Source organism: Dipodomys merriami, unplaced genomic scaffold, assembly GCF_024711535.1.
Source record: "Dipodomys merriami isolate MVZ:Mamm:240054 unplaced genomic scaffold, mDipMer1.0.p SCAF_336, whole genome shotgun sequence".
Lineage (NCBI taxonomy): Eukaryota > Metazoa > Chordata > Mammalia > Rodentia > Heteromyidae > Dipodomys > Dipodomys merriami.
In genome coordinates this window covers 543,508-564,432 of record NW_027204893.1, presented here as the reverse complement: position 1 = coordinate 564,432, position 20,925 = coordinate 543,508, and the positions used below count along the sequence as shown (strand labels likewise).

At 52.1% G+C, this 20,925-nt stretch overlaps 1 protein-coding gene across 10 annotated transcripts in view; it reads left to right on the top strand.

Annotated features, from left to right (window-relative positions):
• LOC138803175 (disabled homolog 2-interacting protein) overlaps nucleotides 1-20,925 on the top strand; it is a 180,096-nt gene that overhangs the window by 122,107 nt on the left and 37,064 nt on the right. The window contains exon 1 of one of the 10 annotated variants that reach the window (XM_069987014.1): nucleotides 16,614-16,633. The exons of 7 other annotated variants lie outside the window; for them this stretch is intronic. Coding sequence is in view for 2 of the 3 variants with exons in the window: in XM_069987010.1 (XP_069843111.1) it covers nucleotides 17,585-17,757 (173 nt within the window). In the remaining variant the exon portion in view is untranslated. Of the gene's footprint in view, nucleotides 1-16,613; nucleotides 16,634-17,256; nucleotides 17,758-20,925 lie in introns of those variants that run through there. 2 more of the 10 variants (XM_069987011.1, XM_069987010.1) reach the window with 2 other exon arrangements.

Sequence of the window (20,925 nt, the reverse complement as noted above, 5' to 3'; positions counted from 1 at the left end):
ATACATTATGCTCTGAGCTTCTGTTTGAAACTTCAGAATCCTGACAGCAAATCCAGTCCAGTCTTCACAAAGTCCACACCATACTGTAGCAAGAGGTGGCTCACGACAAACATGAAGTGATGTTTGTGCTGACACTTCTCCCACTTAGAAAATCAATATTCTGTGGTCTGCCTAATTGCTGTGTTGCTGCTAAATGAGTCACTATGGAAGGAAAATAGCAAAAGCATTGTGAGATTAATGGGAGAAAATAGTTGGCAAATGACTTTGGTTTGCTTCCGAAACTCTGAAAAGGTGTTACTATGAGAAATCTGGAGAGTCATGCAAGGCTGAGTCCCAGGAAGTTATTGGGTGGTGAGGGTCTGGAAGTGCCAGCAGGTCTGAGCGTCTATTAGGGCAGGGTACTGATTTGACTCTTTACAGGGGCTGGAACCATGAGTTACTAGGTTGTCACATGAGGTGCCAGGGTTGTGACAGGAGCTCGATGGCCTGGTGTCCAGGGGAATCCATCACTTGTCAGAGACTGCCATGGGGTGGAGTCAGTCCACATGTTTTCTGTGGGCACTAGAAGGGAAACATGGGGGCATCAGATGTCACCCCACCTTGCTTTCTGGAGATAGCTAAGTATGTTAGGTCCTGGGGAACCAGTTGAAAAGATTGGAGCTTCACCAGAAGTGACAGATTTGAAAGTCTAAGGTTGGCCCTTGAATCTATAGTCCTGACAAGCCCTGGAGGATCTTGACATCCTCAAACATTGATACCCCAGCTGGTACTCTGCATTCTTCCCTCCCAGGAAGTGGTGATGGTGGAGGGCTGTAGTCTAATCTCCCTGGGCTGCTGGGTGACAGGCTGCAGAGTAACCTTGGGGCTGGATGTACCAGTACCTACTTGTGGCTTGGGAGCCAAGCCCCACTGTGATCCCCTGTGGACACTGGTAGAGCAGTACCAGCTGGACTACAGGGCCCCAAATGAGGCAGGACCTCTGCCTGGTGTCTTTGCTGCTGCTGCTGCTGGCTGAAAGCTGAGTTTAAGCCCAAACTTAGGTCTGATTGGCTCTCTTCTGCCCTTTGCCAAACGTAAACTACAGCCTCCCTCAGTAGAGGTTAAGTGTTTACTACAGGGTCTGGCTGAAGAACCTTGCCAGCTTCTTTTTGTCCTGTTCAGATTCTGTTTCCAAAAGAATAGAATACTTAGTTCTGTAAATACTCAGCAGGGCATTTCCTGTGGGCTTCTAGGCAAGCCTGGGCCTGCCCCTGAGGACACAGATGTGACCCAGCCCTGGCCCAGCACCCTAGTGTGCTACCAGAGGAAGACGCAGTGGCGACTGCTCATGCTACTGCCGAGTTTGAGCCAAACCTCTTCATCAGAGAGAATTTCAGGCTGGCCCCTTATGGTGGTATTTCAGGGTCACCGTGGTAGCTGTTAGGCCTCTGGGTACCCAGTCCTGAATTTCCTTGAGGCTCCTGGCCCTCTCTGGTAACAAACTTGGGACAGCCTGAGCCCAGGCAGTTGTGAAGTGGAAGGCTGCATCAAGGCCTGCCCACATGCTTTTCTTCTCCAGAGCCTATGGAGAGACTGTGCTTATTTGTACAGGGGCCTAGTTCTTTCCAAACAGATAGTAGGCTGTCCTTCCCACCTCCCCCTTCCTTTTTTTTTTTGGTATGTGTGCCAGTACTGGTGCTTGAACACAGGACCTGGGTGTTATCCTAGCTTTATTTCCTCAAGGGTGGTACTCTACCACTTGAACCATACCTTCCTTCCAGCCTTTGGCTGATTAGTCGGATAAAAGTTTCATGGAGGACTTTGCTTCTTGGACTGGCTGCCAATAGTTATCCTCACACCTCAGCCTCCTGGGTAGCTGGGATTACAGACATAAGCCACAGGTGCCTGACTTGTCAGTGGCCTGTGGAAGCTTATGTTCATGGTGCCCATTTGGGTAACAGGTTCCTCCACCACTCACTCCTGAACCACTCAAGAACAGGTGTGATGACTTATCATCCCTACAATCTCAGTCCTAAGTCAAGATGGCCACTTAGCTATTCTTTACTAAATCTGTAATGACAAACAGTGGGTAGTAACTCACCCTGCTCTGCCTCCAGTGACTTCCATGATGACTGTTTCAGTGAAGGCATCTCACGCAGCACATATGTTGTAGTGCGCACTCTTTAACAGGCTTAGGGGTCTGCGGGAGGCAGGAAGCTCTCCGCTTTGTTCTCTTGCCCTTTGAGAAGCACCTTGTGCCAGGTCACTTCTGGCATGCCACAGTGTTTTAATGACAGGACCTTTGAGCTTCCTCTCAGCCTCAGGGGCCCAAGGAGCTTCTGATAAGTGATGGGATTCTGGGTCAAACAGCATTCTGGACCCTGAGCAGCATCCAAAGAGTTGGCCTGCTGAGCTAGCCTGAACCTTAGGGTTTGGACAGCATTCATTCTTGGAAACACTCCTCTCAACGTGAAATGAAGCACTGCATCCTGTCTGGTATAGTTTTAGAGAAAACCATGGGCCTCTTGTAGCTGCCTCTGGCCCTGGGTTCTGACTAGGAGTCTGTGGATTTACTGCCCCTTGGGTAGGTTCCTTTTGGGCTCATGCACGTTTTGACACAGTTTTGAATCACCTTCCTGTGTCAGTTTGGACTTTGTACTCCTTAGCAGCACCCTGTGCATTTACACCAGAAGCACCCCTGCCTCTTGCAGGGGTGGCCAGGGCCAGTCTGACCTGGCAGGGTGGAGAGTTGGGACCTGCCTTCCTCCTCCCATTCTTGAGACTCTCAGTTCCATCTCCCCTCATCCCTGAACTGCTGCTGGCTTCCCCAGTCCCTCCCTTGGCAGAGAGTGGTGGGCATCTGGTGAGATGAGCCTGGGTTATTGGAACTCCTAGCCCAGAAGTCTCAAGCCCTCCCTTGGGGTCTCTATTTGGGATCTGTTGTGACACGGGGCTGCTTCCAGTGGGTTGGGTCAGTGCCAGGACCTTCTGTCTTCAAGGCTTTGTTGCCGCCGACTCCCCTGTGCAGCCCCTGGCAGTGTGTGTTCCGGGTTTCTAAGGGAGAGGCACTCAGTGGGCAAGCAAGGCAGCCGTCCTGGGGGCCCCGAGAAAGCACTTCGCTGTGAAGGCAGACTCCAGCCGCCCTGGCAACAGCTCCGCGTCAGCCTGTGGTGTGGCCGCTGACAGCGCAGCTCCTGACTGGCTGCATTCCGGCTGCGTGGAGAGTGCTTCCCACTTGCTCCTTAGCAGCGGCTCCTGCATTCTTCCAGCAGAGGATGGAAGCAGGGGCAGGGCTGGGGTCCTCAGACTCTGTGTCTGCCTGCACGCCCCCAGCTGTGATGAGCGACCCTCAGGGATGAGTTTCATCTAGGTTTCATCTGCATGCACTAGCTGGGTCGGTGCTTTTCCACATCTGTCTGTGGGGACACAGAGCCCACTTACTAGGTCTTAACAAGTCTCCGAGGAGCCTCCAGCTCTCTTCCTGCTGTGTCCCTGCTCCCTGGAGCCCTGTGTCCCACTCCCCTGAGTCCCATGCTGTGTCTCTCTCCTTTGTTTACTCACAGTCACTGCAGACCTGTGCCTGGTGTCAAACTTCAGCCCTGTGGCTGGGGTGTGACTGGGGTGCTTACCTGCGAAATCATGCGTGGAAAGGAATAAGTGAGATTACAACAAAGCAGACAGAGTGCCTGGTCCATACAGACACATGAAGCCTGTGCAGTCGTGTGTTCCCTGCTCTGTGCTTCCCCGCCTGGGGTGCTTCCTGCTCCTCCCCTGCCCTTCCTCCCAGTTGCTTCTGAAGCTATCCATACCCCCCTGTCCAGTCCCAGAGCACAGCTCTTCATTTTGCTGCTTTCTCTGCCTGTTTTTTGGGCTTCATTAGAGGTCTGCTCTCCTCAATAGCAGGGCTTTCTAGAACACTATCCGGGGTATCTTAAACCAGAGTCCAGCTCCTTCCCAGCTCTGCAAACAGCTGTCTACCGAAACCTGGTTATAGTCTCCCTTCCCCCAAGCAGAGCGCATGGCCAAGTTCATTCATAGAGATCCTGCGGAGAGGCAAACTGGGGCTGAGTGAGGAGAGATTGTAGCCAAGGCACAGATGGGTTGCAAGCCTGGCCTGCTGCTTTCTGCACCTCTCAGCTGGGGCAGGAACTGGCCAGCTCTCAAGGACAGAGGCTATACAGAAGAAAGGTCCATAGTCCAGACTTGAAGGAGGTTGAGCTTACCAGGACCCAAAGGAGGAGAAAGCTAGTAGGCAGAGGGAGACCCATGGCTGGGTACTGAGGACTCAGTTTGAGAACCTTCCTGCCAGTTGTGGGAAGTGAGAAGGTGTAGAGCCTTGGGAGAACAGGAAGGCATTCCAAACAACAGAATCAGCAGGAGTAAAGAGAGACAGAGGTTGGCAGCAGCAGAGGATGGGTCCAGGGATGAAGTACCCTCTGCCAGGGGTGTTGTCTTATAGGTCTCACAGTTACCTAAGGGCTGGGCTTGAGGCAGAGCTGGGGAAAGTAGGTAAAGTGGGTAAAGAGGTTTGGTGACTGTGACAAGGCCTCTGAGGGAACTAAGGGGAAGAGTCAGATGAGCTATAGAAAGCACAGCTCTCTAGCCTGCCTGTGGCTGTAGCCTGTTGAGAACAGGTGGACACTTTCTCTTGGAGGAGGGCCCTGTCATCCATTCTCCAGACAGCATGAGGTCCCTAAGAGATCGTCCATAAAAGGCGTGGTACAGTATCTGGTGTGCACAAGTGTCATGGTATTGTTGGGTCCTTGCACACATGCCCAGGTACACATAGCATAGACATTCATGTGCACATGGTGAGCTCATTCCCTCATCACACCTGGCTACTCCCTAACCAGGCCAGTTGGAAACAGCCAGAAGGCCCCTCCTCTGAGTCTCACAGCATTTTGGTCCTAACTTTCTTGCCATGCTTTTGGTATAAGAGTTGTCTGTGTGCCCTCCGGCCTCTGCTGGCCTCTGGTACCAAGCATACAACCTCATACGGTGCAGGTACCCCATAAATGTTCACAATGTGAGTGATACACCGAGCACCTACCGCATGCCATGTGCCTTGCCAGGCATGGAATAATTAACGTTGGCATGGCACTTTCTGATTCTCACAGCTCCTCTGAGTCTCATTAGGAGAATGATTTTCTAGGATCAGGTATTTATTTCCCCATTTTCCAAATGAGGAAATGGAAACACAGAGGAGATGACTGGCCTGAGGTCAAGTGGCTCCTCAGCCAGCAGAGGAGCAAGCTGGTCCTTAGAGCAGTGCCTGTACCCTGGCTGTGTGCACACACGGTGGTGGTGGGGGGCTGATGGCCATTTCTAACCCAAACCTCTCACTGACACGGAGGCTCCAAGGCCACAGGGAAGCCAGGCCAACAGAGAATTGTATCCAGGGAAACTGGTCTCCTGGGGTAGGTGGGGGGTGGGCACAGGAAGCACCTGGCTGGCACTCTGCTCCACCCTAGCCGAACCAGGTTGTCTGTTGGGACAATTGTCTGTGTTTGGGCTAAGTCCGAGGCTGAAGAACAAAGAGAACCCTTCCTGCCTGTGTGACTCTGACCTTGAAAACCCTGTGGGGTTTCATTTACTGGAAAGAAGGAGGGAAGAGTTGGTTACCAGCTTCAAAGAAGGGCAGGTCTCCCGCACGCATCAAGGAAGCCTTGGCTTTGTGAGTTCTTGCTGCTCAATTTCTCCTTTTCAGTTGAACAAAAGTCCCAGGGAATCTCTGTCTGGGCTGACCAGGAATCCTGCCACCTCTTTTAGGAGGCATGGAAATGCCAGGATCACTATTCTTACTTGGGGCACTAAAAGACCTACCTTTGAAGCAAAGATGAAACAGCATTTGGAGAGATCTGGACACAGCCTGAAGGCTTACTTCTCTATGTGTCCTGCTGTGAGGGTGCCTAGCCACGGGAGGAGCACCCCAAGAGGGAAGAGGATTAGTCTGACCCTGAGTGAGATTAGTCTTGCAAGGAAACGGTATAGCAATCAGGAAGTGATTGGCACAATGAAGTGTTGTGTATATACACAAACATGAAGCAATCTCTAATGCATGCCAGGAGCCGGGCATGACCTGGGAGGAGGTTTGATGTGTCGTGAGTCCCGCCAATACTCTTTGTCACAGGAACCCTGGCTGTGGCACTTCACAGCTATGGTGACAACTGTGGTTATCTGGAGGAGTTTGTCCTGCAAGGGGCAGGACAGCCAGTGGGCTTGGTGGCAGGCCTTCGGCTTTCGAAGAGAAGCAGAACTGTAGAGTTGTTTTTGTGACATTTGAAAATTTCACATCTTTAAATGTTGGCAATTGATTCAAAATTTAAAAATGTCAAATGCTGTGTTGGCTAAACAAAACATGAATGTTGACCAAACACAGACCATATTCCCAAAGTAATGTTAGAGAAAGCCCAGCTGTCCAGAGAGGAGGAAGCAGGGCCTTTGTGGGAAGGGCACCCAGGGCAGAGGTGTGATGGTAGGCATCTGTGGGAGCACTGTTAGGACCACAGAGGCTAGGAGTAGAGGGAAGAGCGGGGCAGGACCCATGGGTACTATGCCCATTTGTGAACATCCTGCTTACCTGGCTGAGCGCTGGTGGCCTGGTCTAAATTGGTGTGCTGTCTTGGGCAAGCAGCTGAGCTGCAGCTACCCTGCGAGCTACTCTGAGAGTCTTAGGCTGTCTCCATGCCCAGTGCTTTACTTTCACATTGGCATACAAACAGGAGACTTTAGCCAGCCCAGATCTCAGGAAGGAAAGGTGGCAAGTGTTTAAATGCGTAGTAGCATCCCCGGTGGCACCTTGATCCTGGTCTTTTGTCAGGGGAGACAGCGCAGCTATGGGGTGGGACTGTCCGTCCTTGTTTATGTCCACACTTGCCCATGCCCTCCCCTGCCAGCCAGGCTAGAGCTGCTGGGGACAGCATTACAGGGCTCTACACCTCCCTCTCCTTGGTCTTGTCCTTCAGGGTCCGGTGTTCTCAGAGGGTTTGGATGGCTTCAGTCTGGGCCTTAGCCTGTCTGATGTCTTCATGTTCAGGCCTGCAGCCATAAAATTTCCCTTTTCTCTCAGTTCTCTTTCCCAGCTGCCACTCCCTCCATAATCTGTATTTGACTTTCTCTCTATATGATCATTTGACACCTGGTCTTTCATACTGTCCTGGAGGTTTGTCTAAGAAATTTTCCTTGTGTCCCTGCTGTAGGCAGAGCCTTGAGTCCAGACTTAAGAGAGGTGACTGAAGCCCAAGGCACCCACACACTGATGGAGTAGACAACCAGGGGATCCAGCCTCAGTGTCTGCATCAGAGAGTGAGACAGAGGGGGTGTGAGTGGCCTCTGACTGGGCTGTGGGGGCTCCTGATGGCAGCCTTCCAGCTCTGCTCTCTCTCCACCTTTGTTGTGTCCTTGTGTATAGACAGGGTGGCTAGTGGACGCTGGCCCAAGTCTGGCAGCACTGGCCCAGGATCATGGGAGTGACAGCAGGCAACGCTTAACCACATTCTTCGTCACTACCTTCTCACTGTTTATCTTTCACATAAGTCTTCTTTCAGAGTAAATACAAGTTCAGAATGCCAGATTCTAGTCTGTGTGAAGCAAAAGGAGAATCAACTTTCATAACCCTACTACTGCCACCATCCCAATTAGGGGGACTGTGGCTCTGGGTGGGGCTTTCTCCTCCACCTGGGGTGGGGGTTTCATACCTTCTGGCTTCTGCTCCTGCCTGCAGCCTAGGGCTGGGGTGCTTGGCGAGATGGTCATGCCTGCGGGGGGTGGGGGAGGTAGAGGGGAGCAACTGTGTTACCTGGCAGCTTCACACCGCCACAGAAGCACCAAAGTACCCCAGCCTGTCTCCAGAGGAGGGGTTAAGCTGGCTGTCTCAGTTTCTGGCATAGACAGAGCTCCCCCATGGGACTCTTGGGGCCGAGTTATTTCTGTTCTTGCTCACCTGTGCCTGCCCCAGGGACAGGGGTCAGCTGTGGTCCCTTGCCTGCATGGCAGCAGCCTGCAGTCTGGGGTGAGAGGCGGTGCCTGCTGCCCTGGGGAGACCTAGCCCTGGCCAGTGCTGGGCATGGTGGCCCTTGGAGGAAGAAGGTCCTAAATTGAGATTCCCACAGCTCCCCTTCCCCATTTCACCTTCTTCTCAACAGAAAAGAAAGTGCCTGGCTAGCAACTCTGAAACCTGTGAGATGCTGGCACTCTGAGGACAGTAGGACTCTCAGTGGAGGGGATAGAGGCAAGCCTTGGACTGGTGGGGGTGGTGTCCTTAGGAAGACCTGTTTGCTTGGGCTCAGTGGCCTGGGTCGGGCAGAGTGCTAGCCAGGCACTGTGACTCTTGTCAATGGCACAGCTTGAGCAAGGTGCCTTGTGTCTTCGGTAAAGTGGATCTCTGCCGGGATAGGCCTGACAGACTCAGCTTTGGGACTAGAGGAGCCAGGGCCAGTGTGGGGGTGACAGGGTGGGGATGGCAACAGGACGGCCACAGGGACAGTGGGAAGGAAGCTTTATGGAGGATTCACATTGTACCCGGCACTGTGTCAGAGCCCTGTGTTCTGCATTTCCTACCTGTACCCTGCATCTTGAGCTTTGTGAGAGTAGAACTTTTAGGTCCTGATCCCCTCGTGGGTCTCCATTACCTAGAATAGGGCCTGGCACAGATCGGAGAATGAGTACATGGCCATAGTTCACTAATTTTTCCTTATGAGGTAGGCACATTGTTTCCTGCATTTTACAGGTGAAGACACTAATCAGAAACCAGTCTCAGAGAAGTGGATTGACTAGCGCAGGGTCACACCGTTTCAACAGGACAGAAAAGGATTTGAACCTGGTTTCTGCCCGTCTCCTTTCCCACGCTAGTCAGGCCTGCCTCGCAGAAAGAATAGGAGCGTGAGGGTGGCTCATGGGATAGGTGAGGTTTCACCAACGAGAGATGAAGTGTAGGGCCAAGGCGGAAGTAAGAACAGAAGCCTGTAGGTCAGAGGGCCGGGGCGTAGGTTGGGGACTCGAGGATTAGAGTGAGGCGGTTCTGTACAGTGGTCTCTGAAGGTACCTGGGTACCTTCAGTTATATCTCTTGCCTCCAGGCTGCTTTTGCCATCTCTGGTTCCTGGCATCATCTCTGTTTCCCAGGCTTGGGAAGCACATGGTAAGTGAGTGAGTGAGTGTGTGTGTGTGTGTGTGTGTGTGAGTGTGTGTGTGTGTGTGTAGCCTTGCTGTTTGCCTTGTCTGAACATCTTCTTACTCAGCCTATTTCTGGGAGCGATGACTTCATCTCCTGTGATTCTCAACACAGCCCTTGTCATACATCTGTGGATAGGTGGAGCCTGGCTCCATCCACATTCCCCTAATGAGCCAGGCTGAGACAGCCAGTTGGCTGCCTCAGTCTGACCCGTCTTGGGCTTACAATAAACTCTCCCTTCACAAGGTAGAGGCACCCTTAGATCTGGCCTCCTTGGCCCGAGGAGCCCAGTGCAGCCAGCAGGTTCAGCCAGGGTTTCCGGTGGGCCTGTGGTGTGCAGTCTGCCAGGGGAAGCAGGAAGTCAGGCCGCCTCTACTCTGTTGTCAAGAGCTTCTACTGTCTGGAGAAGGCAGGTGGTCCTCCGGCCCTAAATGAGATGGTCTGTCACATGCTCTCTCAGAGCTCAGAGCTCAGAGCTTAGGAAGGTTGTAGAGATTGGAGATGGGCCCAGGGTAAAGATGAAGAGGTAACAACTTCTCCCCCTCCCTCTCCCTTCTCTCTCCTTTTGTCCCTTTTTCTCCCCTTCTCCCTCTCTCTCACCTTCCCTTTCCCCCACCTTCTCTCTCCCTCTTATTTGATGCAATACTGGGGCTTGAGTTCCAGGCCTGGGTGCTATCTCCTAGCTTTTTTACTCAGGGTTAGTGGTCTACCCCTTGAGCCCAGCTTGTCTTCTGGCTTTTTGTAGTTGATTGAAGATAGGAGTCTTACGAACTTTCCAGCCCTGGCTGGCTTCAAACCAGGATCCACAGATTTTAGCCTCCTGAGTAGCTAGAATTACAGGCATGAGCCACAGGCACCCAGCTCTTGTAACTCTTGTAACTGACCTTATAACTTCTCTTGTAACTGAACTTCAGGAGCAGATAATATGTCCATCTCAGCTTAGTCAATTGCTGGAGCTCCAGTCTCTGTACCTGAGAAGCTGGTGGACTGGTGATAGGAGGTGGTGGGGATTTAGGGTTTCTAAAAATACTTTGTGAGGCTTGGCAGCTCTGAAGGCCAGGGAGCCTCCATCCCAGAATACACATCCTCTTCTCCCCATTTATCTACGACTTTGGCCCAGAGATGGTCGTTAGTGTGTCTTGATCTTGGCCAGACACTTCATTTCCCCACCCAGCCCTGTCAGGGATTCCCTGGACCCACTGGAGTGTAGCCAGTTGGACAGTTCACCTTGAGTTGCATTGCCTGAGTCCCAGCACCACCACCTTTCAGTGCCTGGCCATGGGTAGTTCAGGTGTCCGTCTGGGTTTGTATCCCTCTCTGGAATGAGTACAGTGATTGTACCTGCTGTCTAGGATATTTGTGGGGATATTTTTTTTTTAAAAGGGGTATCTGGCAGAGTGACTGTCATGGTAGGGGTGGGCAAGAGTGCTGGCGAATTATCCAGGCTGCCAAGTAGGGTGGGGAGCACAGATGTCTGGGTTCTAGTCTTTATTCTTCTAGTCTGGATGAGTTTCTTATCCTTTGGAGCCTCAGTTTTGGACTTGAGGCTGAGAATCAGTGACCTACCTCCTCTTGGGCAGCTCTCTAGCAGAGAAGTGCTTTGACAGGCTCTCCCCAAACCAGGCTCCCTCACTTTCTGTCACCCTTGTCCCCTCTCCCTAAGCCACACCACCTGTCCTGGTATTCATGCCTTCATACTTGCACTGTTCAGCATTGTCTGCAGTGGTAAGAGAACAGATGAGATCAGCAAATATTCCTTCTTGCCTGGGTCTGTGCTAGACACCAGGGGACACAGGGCCAGGGGAAGACCTGTCCAGCTGTCTAGGGAGAGGAAGATCTGAATTGTTTTAAAGATCTAAATGTGAAGGCAGGGTCTCAGGGTGCGAGCTCTGGGGTTGTAGGTTGCCGTTTTTCTCCATCTGCCTGTGGAACTGTGGCAAATTGTAGGGTTCTCCCAGCCTCAATTTCTTCAGCTCTAAAGACAAGTCAGTCTGATTCCAACCAATTCTAATTCTTGTCTGGCCATCAACTTGATAAGCCAGGAGAGCAGATTCCAGAAACAGGACATGGTGGCCCAAGTTTGAAACTGGCCCCATTGCAGCTTAATAGTTGTATGACTTTGGGTCTGTTACCTTTTTTTTTTTTTTGGTTGGTTGTGGGGCTTGAACTCTGGACTTGGTTTGCTGTCTCTGCGCTCTTCAGCTCAAGGCGAGCGTTCTACCGCTTGAGCCACAGCGCCACTTCTAGTTTTCTAGTGGTTTATTGGAGATAAGAGTCTTACAGACTTTCCTGCCTGGGCTGGCTTTGAACCACGATCCTCAGATCTCAGCCTCCTGAGTAGCTAGGATTACAGGCGTGAGCCACCGGCCCCTGGCTCTGTTACATTCTTAAGCCCCTTAAGACTGTGTTTCCTTGTAAAGGAGGAGCACAGTTGGCAGAGGTCACCTGCATACCTGCTGTGAGGGAGGGGTTGGGTGGCAGTAACCGCTAGCCAAACTGGGGCTGGCCAAAGAACCCCCAAACCAGCTTCATTAACAACTCCAGGTCTTGTGGGAGGGGACTTATTTTCTGCTGTGTAGGGCATAGAACCCAGGGCCTTGCTTGAACTTGCTAGGGAAGCACTCTACCACAGAACCACACCCCAGCACTTCAAACCTATGTGATTTCAAATGCACCGGTGTGGAGTACTGCCTTGCTTTATAAAGAAAACGTTTGCTAATAGTTGAAATTAATAGTGTAAACAGGATCTGAAAAGGGTGGGTAGCCAGGGGAAAGGGGTTATTTAAACACTTCAAAGCACATCCTTCTGCAGCATCTAAGCAGCATGATTTGCATATGTAATAACTTTGCTAATTATAGGTGGCCTCATCTGTTAACAAGTTTGCCTGGTTGTGCTGCGTTATTGTAGTCACCCACTCAGAATTCTCTGGCATGCTTTCCACCAAAGATAACAATGGTAATAATACCTATCCTATGTGACCCACACTGTGTGCCAGGCATCCTCCCTGATACCTAGCAGTCACTATCCATGTCCCTTCACAACAGCTGTGGGTCCCAGGGTCTCCCGGATGAGGCTGGAGGCTCAGAGGTTAGGTTAGGTGGCTCCTCTGGGCTCACACAGCTAAGGGTCCACAGGTTCGCTGGCACCTTCTGCTTCGTGCACTATTTCTTGGGGACACTTGGTGCATATTCTCATATTCTCATTTGACAAGTCTCACAAGACCTCCCCATTTGCTGAAGAAGAAGCTAAGACCCCATGAAGGAGTTAAGATCTGGATAGGAGGTGAGCCCAGATTCCCGCCCTTCTGGCTTGTCATACCCCAATCTTTCCTGCAGTAGTGGCTGGGGCAGCAGCTCCCCTGAAGTCTTACAGGAATCCACCTTGAGAGGCATGAGTGGTTGCCTCTTCTCCAAACACACCAGGCCTGGCCTCTCAGCCAAAGAAAATTGTAAGGCAATAAACAAGTGGGAGGACACTAGCACACCATAATAATTAATCTACATATTGTACCATTAAATCGGGGGTTGCCCACAGTGGCTGGTGGCCAGATGTAGCCCACGGACAGGTTGCGTTTATCTGACAGGGTGGAAAGATTTTTGTTTTTAATTTATCTTGTGTTTTTTTGTTTTTGTTTTTTGTTTTTGTTTTTACACTGGTCACCACTTAACCATCCCTGAACATATACCTAAAGTATGGAAAGGGCTGTATTCTCTCAGTAACTTTGGGACTCTATTCCTGTGCTGCCTCCAGTTCACTCTAGATTCCTCTGGGGGAAGGTGGTGTAGAAACCTTTTCTTAGCTGCTGCTGCTGGAACCTAGGAGGTGTGGAGTTTGTAGTGTTCCCATTCTACAGATAAGGAGCCTGGGGCCCTGAGGGAATGGGCTGGGCCACTCCGCCAAGCTGGCCTAAACTTCCATCCTTATCATCCATGGTGCCCGGCGCCACTGCCTCCCAACCATGTCCCACCTCCTCTGGCTTGCCATGCAAAGAAACCTTTCCTAGGCCTAATGACTCAAAAATAAACCAGAAGAATCATCCCAGCCTCTCTTCTCCCTTCCACCCCTCCCGAGGCCGGAGGGGACATGGGAAGCCTATTCATTTAAACTCAATTATTTTCTTGAAGACAGAATGGAACTGAATTGGGTCAGCGGCTATATTTGCTGTGCTCAGCTGTTTTCTCTGCTACACCATCACCCACCGGGTCTGTTTCTGGCTCTGTGCCACCAAGCTCACCAATTACAACTCCTTATCTGTGGCCTTTTCTCATCCCTATTATGGGAGAGAGGAGCTAGGAGTGAAACCTGTCACTTCCAACAAGCTGTAGGACCTGGCCTCTGGGGTTTGGGCACCCTTGGTCACCACTTCCCAGGCCAGGCTTTAGGTTTGAGGCAGCAGTCTGCAGACATGGTGCTTCTGGCAATCTCTGCAGATGGACGAAGGCTCAGAGAAATTGAGTGCTTGCTGGAGTTCGAGGTTTGGAGTCAGGCACAGCGTCTTTACTAGCCATGTGGCTTGCAGTAGAGAGTCTCACTGTTCTGCACATCTGGCTGCACATCTGTAAAGGGCACATAGCTAGCCATGCTAGGCTGCCTGGTGTAAACGAGATACGGGATCTCAGTGGCTAGCCTCGGGCTAACTCCGTGATGGTGACCAGGACCTTGACTGTCAAGCACAGAGTTTGGTGGGGGATGCAGGTCTCAGAAAAAAAGGATGCTCTCCTCTGTGAAACCATGTTGTGCCTCCAGGCCTCCCCGGCACCAGACACTCGAGCAGCTTCTTACGGGCCCACAGTTGCATATATTTTCATTTAGTCCTGATGCTGGGGTGCTCTTCCCTCTCCACTAAACTGTCAGCTTCCTGAGGGAGGGCAAAGACCAGTGTCAGGCTCTGCTATTTGGAGCCTGGTGGCTCTGCCTTCCTGATGGGTAGCCTTGTACTGGCTGGTCCTCATCTGGGAGGGAGGGGCAGTTACCCATTCCTTCCCTCTGACCTACTAGGCAGGGAGGCCAGGCGCGTCTTCTGTGGCAGCCTAGTGTAACATGCCTGCGTGGAATGGATTGGGGAAACATGAAGAGAGATCAAGTCAGAGGCTGCCTCTCCACCTCCTGAAGCAGGAATGTCCAAGGGAGGTGAGACACTGGCGAGTCGGGGAGGGGCTGTGCATGATATGACATCCTTGTCCGCAGTTCCTCCCTGGCCATGTGCCCTGTGAGGTTGGAGCAGGGACTGCTTTGGCCTTGGCTATGTGACTGTCCAGAACTGAGGCCGGGCCGATGTGGGCACTCACTAGCACCTGCTGACCTCCGGGCATCTAGGTAATAGTGTCTGGTATTAGCTCACTTCTTGTGGTAGGGCCTCTGGGAGTAGAGCGAGACCTCCCATGCCACCCCCATGATATTGCCAGGGTTGGAGGTAAGAGCACAGTTTGGAGAGGTTTGAACTTCCTGGGCCTTTGAGGAAGCCTGTGTGTGAACTCTGGCATGGGGCTGATGTACACATAGGCCACACAGTGGTGGCGTGGGGACAGGACTTGGAGACTGGGCAGTGGTCTAGCTCAAGACAGAGAAACAAGGCTGTCTCTGGAGGGCAGACTTCAGGGAGGGGGCACTGGGCACAGGTGGACCCCAGTGTGGAGTACACTCGGGCCAGCAGTCACAGAGGTGGGTGGCCACTCTCACCCCCCCCCCTTGCCTCTTGATAATACCAGGCCCTGCCACCTTGTACATTGCTGCCCAGTAATACCCAATGAAGATGCTGACCCCGTCAGGAGTGTTTTCTTCAGAAGCAACATCATGTGGTGGGAATTGACTCCCGCTAGATGCTTTGATGGAAACATGACATTTTGGAAGCCAACATGTGTCAATATCACTATAGGGAAAAGGTTCCAGGCTCTTCTGTCAGCTGAGGTCATCACCAGACACTGGCTGGAGGCCTGGTGGATCGGGTGCCACAGCCAAGCTGGTAGCGGGGCATGGGACAGAGGAAGCCAGAGGGCTGGGAGCCTGGCTGGCCTATCAGAAGGAGGGGGGAGGAAGGGGGGGGAGGACATACATCCCCACCAAGTTCCACCAGGTGGTGGGGGTGCAAAGGCAGGATCCGATAGCAGGGGCTCTTGGATGAGAGAGGCAGGCTGGACCAGGTTGTGGAGGGCCCTGGGACCAGGAACTAGCTGTGTGACGGTGGGCGGCTTTCCCACCCTCTGCTCCACTTGATTTTCAGCCTGATGTAGTGTGACTACCCTTGCTGTTGCTGGGGGCTTAAGGAGACAGTGCATGTAAAGTACCTCACATGGAGCCTGGTACAGAGCAGGCACCAGGATGAGTTTGTTGTTGGTTAGTAGTGATAAAGCCACACGAAAGTTAACAGCAAATGGCAGGGCAAGAAGTCCTGTCATTTTGTTATAATAAGGTATTAGAACTGGTGGGAGCCAGTTGTGATAGTGCATGCCTGTGACCCAGCACCCGAGGCAGGAAAATCTCCTTCCCTCTCTCTCTCTCTCTCTCTCTCTCTCTCTCTCTCTCTCTCTCTCTCTCTCTCTCTCTCTCCCTCTCCCTCTCCCTCTCTCTCTCTCTCTCTCTCCCCTCTCTCTCCCTCCCCCCTCTCCTCTTTCTCAAACAAAATCAACTTGCAAGATGGTTTCCTGCCTAGAGGAAACCTAGGAAGGCTTCCAGAAGGAAGGAGTATTTGAACTGGGGAATGAGACAAGAGGCCCAGACACTGGGTAGACTTATCTGGGGTGAAGCACATGTACTTTGGAATGTAATGTCCATCTATGGAGCTTCTGTCTAGGCCCAAGTCCAGCCTAGCATCCCCTCCACCCTTCTGCCTGTGACTGATAGGCAAACCCAGGCCTTATCTGGATTTTGATTTGTGTTGCTTTTTTTTTTTTAATTGCTATTAGAATACAGAGTTAAGGAAGTACAAAGCGGGATTTCACTGACATTTACACACATGTATACAACAGATTCTGGTCAGACCCCCCTTCTCCATCTACCACCCTCCTTTACCCCCTTGCTCCTGTTGCATTTTAAGTGTTTGAATGGAACTGGGGGCGGGGGCTTTAGCTCTGGCAGGTCTTCTGGATGTGCTCCTTTGATCCTGGAGATCCAGGAGCCCAGCCAGAGAGCTATGGGAGCAGCTTTTGGGGTAGGAAAGGGGGGTTGCAAGGTCAGACCCAAGTCCCTTTATCAGTGTCATACCAGGCATTTTCTCTCCTTATTACCGTGTCCCACCCTCCCACCCCACCCCATACCCAGAATGCCCTGGAGCTGGGACAGGTCTTGAGTGGGAAGTGGTTGCAGCTGGAGACAGCTGGCCCTGGAATGTCACTGGCCACCAAGCCTGGGAAGGGAAGGGCCCATTGCTGCAGGATGGGCGGGACTTGAATGGGTCAGGAGGGCCTAGTAGGACAGGGGCGGAGCTGGAGGACAGTTCTGCTTAGGTTCAGGGTGTGGCAAGCCAAAGGAAGTCTGGAATGTCTGGTGAGTGTGCTGGGGTGCGTGGTCTTTGGTTACCCCAGCTCCCTTTAGTTTCTTTTTACTTTCTTGTGGTTCTGGGATTGAACCCAGGCCTTTGCTCATGTTAGCACTCTGCTGCTGAGCTGTGTCCCCTGTCAGCTCCTTTTTAACATGACTCTGGCTGACCTGGCTCAGACCAGCTAGGAAAATACATTTATTCTTTCTATACATCTGTTTGTATCCACTTTGTGTGGGAACTGGTTCAAGGTACGCTGGGTGTGACAGGGTGAACCAGCATGATTCTGTTGGTGGGGAACAAGGGACAGACAAGTCAGATGACCTCAGGTCGGTGCTATGAAGAAAATGCAGCAGGCTGATAAGCATGGGTAGGTCTTTAGCTGTGTTAGCACAGGAGCGGCTTTTCTAAGCTAGGTCTTTTGATCCAACACCAGAATGAGAAGAAGCCAGCTTTGCTTTGCGTTAATTAGAGGCCTGGTTGGGGAATAGCAAGTGCAAAGGCCCAGAGGCAGAACCTCAGGGGGCAGGAGCTGGCCCTGGGCGGAGCCAGCCTTATGTGGGACTGCGCTCCTGCAGCTTCCTGGAGTTGCTCCTGCTGTGCCTGCACTCTGCCAAGCCGAGAGGCCCTGCGAGTGAAACTTGCCCATGGCTAGGAGCAGTTTTTTTACTTTCCAGAGCTGGTCTGTGCTTTTTAGACCTGGAGGTTCTGATTTGTGGTTGGTTACCTGTACAGAAGACTGTAATTTTCCACTTGTTCCCTGAAGTACCCGGAAATCTCTGGATGTTGTCACCACTGTGTTTTTTTCAAGTTCTTTGGGGAATTTCAACTTGGAGACAGACTCTGCGTGCTTTGTGGTACCGGGAGGCCTTCGGGGCACACCTCGTCCATGAAGGCCCTGGCTGAGCGGTCCCCTCATCTGGCCTGGAGAGTCAGCTGGACGTGTGCCACCCTTGGGAATGGGCCTTTGTGGACTGGGACTTCTCGGTGACAGCCTTGGCAAGATCCTCGGCCGGGCTGGAGGGGCTGCTCTGTGGAAACCTGGCCAGCCTCGGAAGCCTGACCTGGCTGCCGGGCCTCAGCTGCCCGCACGCAGGTCAGCAGAGGGGCCTGTGCTCCAGCCACTGCCCAGGTCTGTGGAGGGCTCTGTGGGATGGAGACAAGGGGCAGGGGAGACTTCCTCCCCTCCCTGCCTCCTGAGTCTTCAACCTGGGGTGTAGTGGCCCAGGCCTCTGATTGGAGTGGGGTGGACTGGACAGTGAGGAGCTGGCCAGCTCTAGAGGGCAGGGGTGGCCAGTGCCTGCCTCCATCGGCCATCTGCTCACCCAGATCCCTCCTCAGACCCCCTCCCCCCCAGGTTTGTGAGGAAGAGTGAAGTTGTGGGGGGGGGCGGAGGGGGGTTGCTGGCCTGTGTCCTGACCCACAGAGCTAAACATTCCCCTTCCTGTCCTCTGAGGGACTAGGGAGCAGCCCTAGAACACAGCACAGAGGAAGCGGGGATCCCTATAAAGTGGGTCTCCTAGGATTCGCTGTTAACTTTACTTACTTCTGGGCTGGGAAGGTGGGCACGCTTGCTGAGCTAAGGTTACCCCAAGTCCTGCACTCTTATCCTGGGGCACCTTGCCCAGGAAAGGACAGAGGTAAAGCCGCCGGCTGCCCTGGCGCCCTCTGTCTTTGCCCGCCACTGCCTCTCCCAGACAGATTTAATAATCTGAGTCTGTCTCTTGTAGTTAGTATTGAAGAAGAGAAGCTTTACTCTTAAAACTTTTATTGATCCAGACACTAATAAAAAGTAAAGGGTTTTTGGAGCAGATCTTTCTTTCCTGCTTGAGCAAAGAACATCCGAGCTCTAAAATACGTTTGTTTTCCTCCTCCTCTGTAGATGTGGGGAGGGGACAAGGGTTGGCCTTGCTGAGACCTCACCTCTTTCAGAAAGCGCTGTCTCTACTGCTCAGACCTGTGTCGTGTATCTGTCTCCTAGAGGGACGAGGCTGCCATCGGGGCATGTCACTTCCTTCTCACCCGAGGCCCTCGTGGGAGCCGGGGAGCCGTGATTCTTGATTTTTTTGTGTCTTTCTGATGTTGGTACCTTGGCTGGGAACCAAGTGAAGGCTGTGGTCCTTGTTGTTGCTTATACAGTTTGTAAATATTAAGGTTATGCCATGCTGTACTCTCTCTAAAGACATACACAACAGCCACACAGATCTTACCTTGTGGTGGGGGAAACAGAGTGATTCCCATTGGGTGAAGTTCCCCTGCCTAAAATAGTGCCTGGCACATCGTTTGCACTTAATGTTTGCTGGCTGAATGAGCTCCATGCTATGAAGGTAACAAGCCACATGTTTCCCCAGGAGTAATGGGGGTGGGGCAGGGCCTGTTGTGGAGCTGGCTGTGGGGGAAGGAGGAGTTCCAGGAGATAGCTGCCCGGCTATTCAGAGAAGGGAGTAGAGTAGAACTAGCCCTGGAAGCAAGTGTGACCTCCCTGAGGAGGGGCAGGTGGGGACCTCAGTAGGTTTTGCTGGATAAAGTCAGAGGGAAAGCAGGCCACTCCTGCCAAGCAGGGGGCGTCACTGAAGGTTTACCCTAGGAGCCGAACAGTGTGCTTTGTGTTTCTCAAGGGTCCCCCTGACTTCCTGGTAGAGTACAGTGTCCAGGGGCAGGAGCTGCCAGGGCCTGGTAGTTTTAGAGCACTAGCAGTAGGATGTGCTAATAATGGATGGGACTCTGAAGGTGAGGGCAAAGAGGGCGTGTTCTTGTCCTGAGACTCCTGGCCCGCTTATGAGACAGGCTCCATGTAAGACTTTTCAGGCCTGAGGATCCACGAGCTGTGGGTCGGCAGTTAGGAGTCTGAAACTGAGAGGCCGGGAGGCTAGTGATATAAATTGAGGAGTTGTGGGAACTCAGGGAGGGGGGAGGTATTTAAAGCTGTAGGATGAGATCACCAGAGGGAAGTGTGTGGCTGAAAAAGATGCCTTCAGAACTGGAGCCCTGAGAATCCCCCATACTTGGAGGAAGGAAAGCCGGTGAGGCCAGCCTCAAAGGAGCAAGCTGGCCTGTGCAGTACGAAGGCAGGAGTGGGTCGTAACAAACAAGAGGAGTTGGGGGCAGCAGTGGGAGGGAGGGAAGGGCAGTGGGAAGCTGGGAGGGGGAGGCCAAGCGAGGGTCTCAAGTGTTCCTGGTCAGTGATCTTTGGTGACCATGGTTTACCCTGTGGATATTAACCTTGGACCTACATTAAAATTCTCTTATCAGAATTCCCATAGATGCTAATTCAAGGACACATGTTTCTACCCCTCCCCCCCAGTAGTGGGCCCACTAATTGCTTTGTGTTTATCTCACTCTTGTACTCATGCTGAGACTGCTGACTGTCTTGTCCCTTCTATCTCCTTTCCTTGCCCAGTCTTTCTCTCTCTCTCTCTCTCTCTCTCTCTCTCTCTCTCTCTCTCTCTCTCTCTCTCTCTCTCTCTCTCTCTCTCTCTCTCTCTCTCTCTCTCTCGGGTCCTAGGCCCTTTATCTATGCCAAGGATCTTTCTTAGAGTACAGGTAGACTTTTTTTACACTGGAAGGTTTTTTTGTGTGCTTCAGGAGATGTTTGGAGACTTTCATAGAATATTTTAGTGGTGGCCAGGACCATTACCTCCCCCCAGGCTTGGATGGTTCTTGTGAGAGTTGAGAGTACATTTAATTTGCTGTGAGGAGCTGGGGATGACCTAAAGTCTGATGGATCTCTGGTGTGTTCCCACTGATTGTTGAGTGACTGGAGATTTTGAGTCTTCAGGGTTCTTGGTTTGTTTATAAAGTGCTTTTTCTGCATCTGGTTAACCAGTATTTTTACATGTGTTATCTGCAGAGGACATTATGTGACTTCATTTTATACATGAGGAAACTGAGGTTCAGGAAAGTGAAAGGACTTGTCCAATTTGCTGCAGTTGCTAGGTACCACAATCAAAGCATGCACATTCCCCAAACCAGACCTCTCCTTCCTGCTTAACCACATAAATCAAGATGGGCTTTAAGATACCCAGACTCCTACCACATTTTAGGGATTGCAGTCATATCTGCCAGGGCTTACCTGGCAGTCCCCCCTGTCCCTGACCACCCTGATGTTTAACACCCCTTCTGTACATAGGCACCACATGCATCTGGTTCAGAGAGGATGAGCCAGGGTAGGCCTTGAACCTTGTCCAGCCTTGGGGTGCTTATGGCAAAGGGGGCCCCAGCTTCGGGGTTGCTGTTTGTGCTACAGCTGTGGGGGCTTGTATTTTTACGGCTGAGGTAGCACTTCTGGGCAGAGCTAGTT